General features: G+C 37.0%; 1 protein-coding gene across 2 annotated transcripts in view; it reads right to left on the reverse strand.

The window, feature by feature from the left end:
* The window catches only part of LOC136826632 (uncharacterized), a 635,364-nt gene that overhangs the window by 584,360 nt on the left and 41,004 nt on the right, over positions 1-10,000 (reverse strand). Inside the window, exon 1 of one of the 2 annotated variants that reach the window (XM_067083950.1) lies at positions 8,964-9,762. The exons of the other annotated variant lie outside the window; for it this stretch is intronic. Within the exon in view, the coding sequence (XP_066940051.1) occupies positions 8,964-9,157 (194 nt within the window). The 5' untranslated portion in view covers positions 9,158-9,762. Of the gene's footprint in view, positions 1-8,963; positions 9,763-10,000 lie in introns of those variants that run through there. 2 annotated transcript variants of the gene reach the window in all.

Consider the following 10,000-nt stretch of genomic DNA (forward strand, 5'->3'; position numbering starts at 1 on the left):
TGGTGTTTTTTTAGTTTTAACAACAAATATCGGCTTTCGTGAAAAAAAATCCTTTCGTATCTAATTTTTTTTACCATTTATTTATATATAAAAACTGACACACGTAGCCTCCATTAAAGTACACTATACATCACACAATCATACACACACGCACACACATATATATAGCCTATAATGTATGTATGTATGTATGTATATATATATATATATATATATATATATATATACATATAGAGAGAGAGAGAGAGAGAGAGAGAGAGAGAGAGAGAGAGAGAGAGAGAGAGAGAGAGAGAAATTTTCAACATTCCGGTACATCTTTTACCCTTCCGAATGACCTACATTTAGAATTAATGTGTATAATCAAAATAAGTCAACAATAACATAAATTAGGGATTTTCAGCATTCCGGTACATCTTATTCCCTTCCGAAGATGGTGGAGATAAAACTCGTGACTTACGTTGTGAATTAATATGTGTTATCAGAAATAAGTCTATAACATTTTTTTTTTACATAACTAACTACGTATCCTTGAATAATTCAGTTCATTTCCCCTCCAACTTTCAGCTGCTTCTAAACCGACAGATTCAAGCGGCCTTGCTCCCTCCCTCCCTCTTTTCTCGCTTTCCTCCGTCAATAGATCAGGAGAAAAATACGAGCAAATAAAGTAAAGAGGCAAACACAGCCACCGACGCTAGGATGACTTCATGGAAGTAAAATTAAATCCAAATAATCTCGGTCAACAATGCCCACGTAAAAACGGAATGCATTAACCTACTTTGGAGAGAGAGAGAGAGAGAGAGAGAGAGAGAGAGAGAGAGAGAGAGAGAGAGAGAGAGAGAGAATTTTTGCTCATATATGCAATAAATTATTTCTGTATATTTTTATATATATATAATTATAATGGGTGTGTGGAGAGAGAGAGAGAGAGAGAGAGAGAGAGAGAGAGAGAGAGAGAGAGAGAGAGAGAGAGAGAGAGAGAGAAGAAATCAACGTCTTTTACTATTTTCCGAGCATTTCAGTATCGCAATAATGCAGCATATTTATTGTACTATTTGCTTTGGTGTCAGAAAAACAACTCATAAAAAACAATCAAAACAACCCATAAAAAACGCTCAAGTACGCAAGAATACCTTAGCGGTGTGTAAAACAGCAAGACACCTCCTTCACTGAAAATAAAAAGGAATATCCTCAACAGCTAAGATAGCCTTAGCTGCTTCACATCAATTTAATTTTTTGATGTATTACTTAGTTTTTACACAATATAGGCCACAACAAATTATTTCACGAACAAAGCGCAATCTCTTACGCCGTAAACAAGTACAACTGGGTTGCATGTGCAAGCACATTAGCACATATAAGGCGACATCACTCTCCAATTACACATTCGATTTTACATGGCAGCTTTTTGAGTACCATCTCAGTGCCAGAATGAAATGACTATGCACTCATTAGAAAAAAAATAGAAATGTAAAAATAATATACACTAAATCCATTAAACTATTTCTTAATGAAAGTGATTTACACGAAAAACAAGATCTGTGGCAATTTTCGTTGGCACTAAAAACTACCGTGTCTTCGATAGCAGAAAAAAAATAAGCCTTAAAACTCTCTCAGGAATGAAGAGGAGTGTCCCAGCTGTTGCTAGACGAAGTACATCAAGTTCCCAATGCACAACCAGAGAGACTGTGACAAATTTTAAGTCTCACTTTTATCACTCAAAACAATTATGCACGCGCAAATATCCATACACACACAACTTCTAAATTTTATCATCATACGCATCTTCTATGAGGGGAAGGCTCCAGCGTATATTAGCTTACCGATTTCAGTAAATTTTTTATGATGAGGCTGCTAGCCCTATGCCCTTCTCTGCCCTGATTGCAAACTATCACAGTCAAATAACTACCAGATACATTATTTACTTCTCAGCTCAACATACACACACTGGGATTTAAAAGAACAAAATTAAGCATCCAGGTTTGCTTTGGAATCAACAGCAGGACCTCTCACTGATAAGGCAAGTGTCCTAATCACAGGACTATCGCTAGTAGATGGAAGAGCATGTGATGGATGTAATGGTAAGAAGACGAGTGGCTAGAGGTATGTCTGTTCATTATTTAGTTGAGGCAAAAGGTATAAATTAAGTTCAAGTTTAAAAGTAAGTAGTAAATCTATGACTGTAAATGTAATTAAGTGAGTTTAGTACAAGTGAGAACATAGGCAAGTACGTCATGTAGGTGGAAGGAGTAGATGAGGAGTTTGTAAAATCCCATGTTGGGGTCACAAGGGTGGTTGTAAGTGGGTTAGGAGGGTATAAAATGGCCAGTTGCAATGCTATTACATTTAATCATCCTAAGTTAATCCAGATGTTTCAGCCACTAAGTAGAATTATTATTTCCTTAATGATAACCTTGAGTTAATGGCTGAAACAGCTGTCAGCACAATAATAAATAAACGGTGTAGCATTACACTTTCGCCTTGAGGCACAGAGCATTGGAAAACCGTTGTCTTAAAACTACAAACACCCCAAATATACACACACATTATATATATATATATATATACACACATATATATATAATGTACATATGTATGTATAATGTATATATATACATATATATGTGTATGTATTATACAAACATACATATACATTATATATCTGACAAACGCTGCTATCAATAAACATAAAATTGAAATATAACTTGCATGTCTTTATTCCTATCCAAAGGGGAAAATATTAACACTCCACTGACATCACATGGAATGCTAGAGCAGAGAAGTGCACTTGAAATATTAGCTAACGCTAAATAAAAGAAAATATATCTAAAAGAGAACGTGTTAAGCTAACATCCATCAGTGGTTCTGATAAAGTGATGATAAAAAACTAACAATAAACTAAAATATTTATGAACATATAAATCAAAATATATATTACATTCATAAATCGGTCCAACTTAAGAAAATTAAAGTACTGAAAAAATACTGAAAGGAAACAGAAACTGAAAAACAAGATTTATTCAACAGCATTTCTCTTCAGAAATGATCATAAATAGGTACCAGATGAAGTGAGGGACGGTAAATACACACATAAATTAACGCCTTGTTTAAGTTATTACCGCTGAAAGTTATGGATGGCAGACGCATAACTGCCCCTCTTACGAGGTCAATAATGCTTGCCCCGTTAATCATTTTGATGCCCCTGAAGATCTAGTAAACAACAGCAATAACAAGAACCATAATGAAGGAAAGATAAGAACAGGAATAGCATCAATAAGGAAAGAGAAATACCAACGTGCACCATTAATGTTGTTCGTGCAGTCCTAATAAACATTATGGTGTATAAATGTGACTACAAATCTAGATACGTAATGTGTGTTTCTGGAGGTTTTTCATTAATCATTTTGCCAAGAAGAAGTTGTAACTACAAAAGGGAATAAAGAAATAAATAATAAAAGGAAAAGGGAAACGTACATGAAAGAAAAAGTCTATTTTGAACGAGTGCCATGATCAGCCAGATGGTGATCCGTAAGTGGGTCAAATGAGGAATTCATGTCACCCTTTCTCTTGAATTTTTCTTCAAGAAATTCATGAAAATCCAACATTAAATCTCTCTCTCTCTCTCTCTCTCTCTCTCTCTCTCTCTCTCTCTCTCTCTCACACACACACACACAAATTGTAAAATTACAAACGCAAATCGTTTTATCCCTAACATATATGTGCAATGTGCAAGTCTCTCTCTCTCTCTCTCTCTCTCTCTCTCTCTGTTTTATCTCAACAAATATGTGCAAATCCAAGTTCTCTCTCTTTTCTCTCTGTTTTGTCCCCAACAAATATGTGCAAATCAAAGTTCTCTCTCTCTGTTTTGTCCCCAACAAATATGTGCAAGTCAAAGTTCCCTCTCTCTCTCTGTTTTGTCCCCAACAAATATGTGCAAGTCAAAGTTCTCTCTCTCTCTCTCTCTCTCTCTCTCTCTCTCTCTCTCTCTCTCTCTCTCTGCTTTATCCCTAACAAATATGTGCAAGTCAAAGTTTTCTCTCTCTCTCTCTCTTCTCTCTCTCTCTCTCTCTCTCTCTCTCTCTCTCTCTCTCTCTCTCTCTCTCTCTCTAGCATTTATTTCATAATTTAATTTTTTTATTCATTTCCATCAAAGAATATACATATTGTCTTTTTCTGGATAAAATAATTGTAAATTAATGAACATTATCATTTAGAGATTTTCAATTTTTTTTCTAATTTTCTCTATTTCAACCTCATTTCAAAAATTCCCTAGCGACTAGTCTTAATTCTTTAAAATCTTGTTTTCACAAATTCAACACCCTCGTGATTTCCACTTTCATTTAATCCCCAGTTTGTTTCCGACGAACCGTTTTATCATCAGAAGAATAAAGATCTTTACAGATCTGTTTTTCTTGTCTTCATACTCATTCTTCGCACTTTTATAAAAAAAAAATTTAATGGGTTCCTCGTGAAGGTTTGCGATAAGGTTTTCTATTCGGAACCTTGAGAGAATCTGGTTAATAGCATAAAGCTAAGCTTTCGTTTGGGAGTATTTCTCATGTAATACAGAACGTAAAAAAAGTTCGTTAGTTGCTTAGGCTCGATGAGTTTAGCCAAAACTGCAACGTTTGTACATAGTGGATAATAGATTAAAACATGACGATGTGTGAGAGAGAGAGAGAGAGAGAGAGAGAGAGAGAGAGAGAGAGAGAGAGAGAGAGAGAGAGAAATCTTTCATGCAAGTTATTACATTAATAATAGCCCACAAACAGAAAGAGACTTCAAGAAGACAAAAACGATAACCCGCTGAGGGGAGGAGAGAGAGAGAGAGAGAGAGAGAGAGAGAGAGAGAGAGAGAGAGAGAGAGAGAGAGAGAGAGAAATTTCTTTCATGTAAGTTATCATAAGACGTAACCCACTGTTCACCGAAATTACTAACCTACATTCTAAAATTGTCACCAGCTGTTTCAAATATCCAATGGCTGTATCCTGTACCCGAGATGATTGCTGGATTAACTGAAGAATTGAAATGACCGATAAGGAAGGCACGCTAAATGGAGATTAAAATGACCCACTTCCTACGGTATGACTTTCAGCAGGTGATAGTTTCTGAAGCTCGAAATTGAGAGACGATTCCTAGAATGAAAAGTCTTCGTCACCGTCAGAATTTTCGAGAATCGTTATACTCTTACACGCACAAACGCACACATTATATACAGTATGTATCGACCTATACACATACAAACACACACACATATATAGGCTATATATATATATATATATATATATATATATATATATATATATATATATATATATATATATATATATATATATAATTATATATATACATACATACATGTATAACTGATTCACGAAGATATGGAACGTGATGAATATAATAAATAAGGCAAATGCCACGAAGGAAAAAAGAAACAACGGAGTGGTTGCTAAGCCTTTCGACACAACGGTCCTTTACTAGTAAAGGACTGTTGTGTTGAAAGGCCTACCAACCACTCCGTTGTTTCTTTTTTCCTTCGTGGCATTTGCCTTTACTTATATATACATACATACATACATACATACATACATACATACATACATACATACATATATATATATATATATATATATATATATATATATATATATATATATATATATACATATATATATATATATATACATAATTCCTTAAGAAAAAGACTATGTTGATAGGAGGACCAATAAACTCTGCAGAAAGCCAATTTTTGCAGACTCAAACCCCAAAAAACAAACTCAAACTAGATGAAGCCATCTTTATTTCTGGCCCTATTTATACCTATATCTCTTTTAGGCTGAGAGATCAATATCCGCAACTTCTGAACAGCGCCATCATGATTAGCTACCATGAATGGCTTTCTAAATTCATTTGTGCAAAATATTCGACATCCTATCAACTGAAGCAACACCCAGGCATCCTTCAACGTTGAAATCACTTAACATTTCATCTTCTGAACAGTACTTTAGCAATCCACCATAAATAGGCAACGCTGTGTTCTTGAACGTACAAATTGCTCAAGATTTCATCTTTTTAACAGAACTTTCACAATCCCTCATAATGAGGCAACGAATGATCTTTACCGTTGAAATTATTCAACACATCATCCTTTGAACGGCACCTTAGTAAACATTTATGAGGGGGCCACGTAATGTTCTCTACTTTTCAAATTGTTCAACATCCTTTCAAAAACAACTTCGCAATCCTTTATAAGGAGGTAAAGGAAAATTCTTTAACGTTCAAATGATTCAACATTTCATCATTTAAACGGAACCTCCGCAATCCTTCGTAAGAAGGCAAAGAAATACCTTTAACATTCAGATGATTCGACAGTTCACTCTTTGAACGGGAACTTCACAATCCTTCGTAAGGAGGCAACGGAATGTCCATCGGCGTTCATATGATTCCACATTTCATCTTTTGAATGGAACTTTCACAGTGTTTCATAAGAAGGCAACGGAATGTTCTTTAACGATCAAATGAATCAACATATACTTTGAACAGAACCTTCGCCAGCTTCCCTAAAGGAGGCAGAGCCATGCCCTCTAAACGTCCAAATTCTCCAGGCTCACCAACACCTTACTGATGAAGTGGGCCTTTATAAGGTCCCGTGAAAGACGTGGCTCGATGCTTCCAATAACAGGCGATTCTTCATCCGAATTAGACGGAAGCTTCGCTCTGACTTCTGGATCAGATACAGATTCGTTCTTCGTGTTCTGTATCTTTCAATCTGCTTGTCCGACTGACTGTCTATCACTTTACACTATCCTGGTTTGTACCTGTCAATATCTTCCAATCAGCAATCCAACTTCCAAATCCCTGTCGATCTATACCCGTCGTTCTATCGGCTCCAATCTTCCTATCTGCTGTTTATCACTTAACTTTGGTCTATCAACACCGCTCTGCATAGCTAGCAATCTGTGCTTGCCTAAGCTTGTCTATCTGTCTATCTTGCTATTGATCATATCTTCAGCAGACAAAGATTAACCTTTTAAATGCAATCACCTCTTAATTCATACATCAAAAAGAAATGCCTCGTATGACAATAAGAAACTACTCAATAAAACAGTAGCATTAAAATACTAATTACAGTTTTCTATGAATTCAAAACTTGATATTAGCCAAGTCGTAAGTAATGCATTTTAGATTTTAGTTCACATAAATTACATGAATTTTTTTCGATAAAGATATTCGCAATGCACGACTACCAAAAAGATCTAGACCCTCTAAAGATGAGAAATATTGCAAAAACAGCTGCATTCCTTTCAGAAACAAATTTACCAAGATAATATGTTATTCAAAATAAACGAATTCAAATACAACGACAGAAACCAAATATAACGCTTTTCAGAGAGACTAGAGCTCCCTGATAAATGGGACCGTTAAGAACCCTCTACAGAAAACTTGTAACAGCTCTACGAAAGCTCATTCACTATGAACAATACCCCCTCCCACACATACACACAGAGAACTAGCCAATGCACCTGTAATCTCTCAAGTAATTAAAATAAGACTAAAGATGGAGTTTCCCAAAAGACTAGATTTTCTCCAAAACAGATTTCCTTAACATTGAGGTCCTGCCGAATTCGTATATTACGTTCAAACCTGCGATAAATAAAGCCATCAAGATTACCGTTTACTTAAAACATACCTCCTCTGATAAAATACTGATCAGTAGAAAGTGCCTGCCGAAAGGAAATACGCTTTCTGTACAAATACAGCTTTCTAGCCCTTGCCGGACGGATCTTAACTCTCTTAAAAGAGACTCCTTTTTAATTCCGATTGAACGAGAATTCGAAACTGGGCAGATTTTCTTACAAATGGGGTACTAGTCCGAATTCCCATCTTAAAAAGGGTTATAAAGTAAATCCCCTTGCTAAATGGGATAGTTACTAAATGGCCTAAATTCTCTTGTTAATCTGGGTTACAAGCGTCTTGCATTCCCTTTCTACCGTGGAACCAAGTGACTGAATTCTCTTTTTTAACATATGGGTACCTGAAAGGCCTAAATACTCTTTAGAAGCAGGATACCAAAGGGCCTGAATTCACTTTGCGTGTGCATTCTTCTTGGAAACAGGACGTCAAAGAGACTTCCACAAACATACGGAATGGAATAAAGACTGTAGGCCAAAGGACAAGCGCTGGGACCTTTGAGGTTATTCTGCGTTGAAAGGGAAATCGGGAGTGAGAATATGAACGGAGGCACAGTATTAGGAATGAAGAGGGCTGCAGCTAGGGGCTGAAGGGACGCCGCAAAGAACCTTCAGCAATGCCTACAGTGCACAGCACGAGGTGCACTGACGGCACTACCCCCCTACGGGATCAATATACATATGGAATATCAGGAGGCCATTACTCCCTATTAAAATGGGATAAAAATAAAATATAATACCTAAGGATTTCGACTCTCCTTGAGAATGGTACAGAAAGAGCGAATCGTTTCAACAAGGTTTGTTGAAACGATTCGCTAATGGGGAAACAATCTGAAATCTCTTTAAAAGAGGCTAGTATGTAATGAATGACCTACTTTACGATGCTAACAAAACAAGTCTGAATTCCTTTTAAACAATTTCTATTCAAGACTCGCCTTGCAATTTAACGACAAATAATACATATCTTTAACAAGATATAAGCGGGACTGTTCAATATGGCAACAGTTTGAATTCCCTTCACAATCAAATCCTATTAATGACCTATCTGCGAAAGCCTGCTTCCCCTTCATTTGCAGAAAATTGTTTGACTCCCTTGCGAAAGTCAGAATTCTCTTCCCGGGAAAATTCTATTAAGGACTATCATAGACAGCTTGGATTCCCTTTAACAGAAGGCCAAAACTGCCGTAACCTGCTCTGGGACAGTCTGAGTTATCTCCACAAGAAGAAAATGGTATTCAGAGCCCTAATAAAGAGCACCTAGCATTGGAGACCTACCTTGCAATGGGTTCCGGATCAAGAATGTACCATCTGTCGATGGGGTCGGTGTTAATTAGCCTTGCGAGCGTTGCTTCGGTCACCGACAGGACACCCGTGTCGGGATCGACGCTCCATTGGCCATATCCTAGGGACAGACGCCCCAAGTCTACACTGCTTCCGTCAACGCCGTCGCCTGCGTCACCCAGTCTCATCTTGTACAGCTTTAGGGTGCTGCTTTGGCTGTCTTCTGAACCTCCTGCCGAAGGAAGGTTCTCAAAAGCCCTTTGAACCAGTTTGTCTGATTTACCGCGACCAAGTTTCAAAATTTTTGGTGGCCAGTGCAAGTATTTAGAAACAAAACTTTTTCTGCTTGTTTTATCTCGTTTATCTTTTAACAACAGTCTCCGGAACTACACTGAATAAAGTGCGTAAGGTTCAACACATTTAGGATCATTTTACGACGCTTGATAACATTCGATCGACAAATCGCTTGCTTATTTTCCAATTGGCTTGGCTGTAACTTTCATCGTATCACAAATTTAGCGCAAACTTTTAGCTTTTAAAAATATAAAAAACGCGATCATGAACTTTTTTCAAGTATATAAAAATCTGGTACAATGGCTTTTTATAAACAGACAAGAGTAATCACCCTGGCTTTTAAAAAGACTCTTATAAGTCAGAAAACTGGGGACTGAACACTGCGACCACTTGAGACCGTTGAGGAGGGACTTTATTCTCAAGGAGGAGATGCAACAAACACTCCTCTCCCGTGCGACTCCCGGGCCAAACTAATGTGTGCTCGTCCCGCAGAGATAAAAAAGGCCTGGCATCACTTAGTGGGGCCCCAATACCCCGCGGATGCTGCCGAGATGGGTTGCCAATTAGTGCCAAGACGTCAAAAAAAATAAAAATCGCGACTGATTTCTGTCGCTTCGATATGCAAAAGCAAGTAACCGCGGTGATCGGTAAGCACAAGATAATACTGAGAGGTATTATTAAAAAGAACATCAAACTTCACATCTCAAATTAGTTTAACGAAGAAAGGACTGAATACA

Source organism: Macrobrachium rosenbergii, chromosome 41 (genome assembly GCF_040412425.1).
Source record: "Macrobrachium rosenbergii isolate ZJJX-2024 chromosome 41, ASM4041242v1, whole genome shotgun sequence".
In the NCBI taxonomy this organism is placed as follows: Eukaryota; Metazoa; Arthropoda; class Malacostraca; order Decapoda; family Palaemonidae; genus Macrobrachium; species Macrobrachium rosenbergii.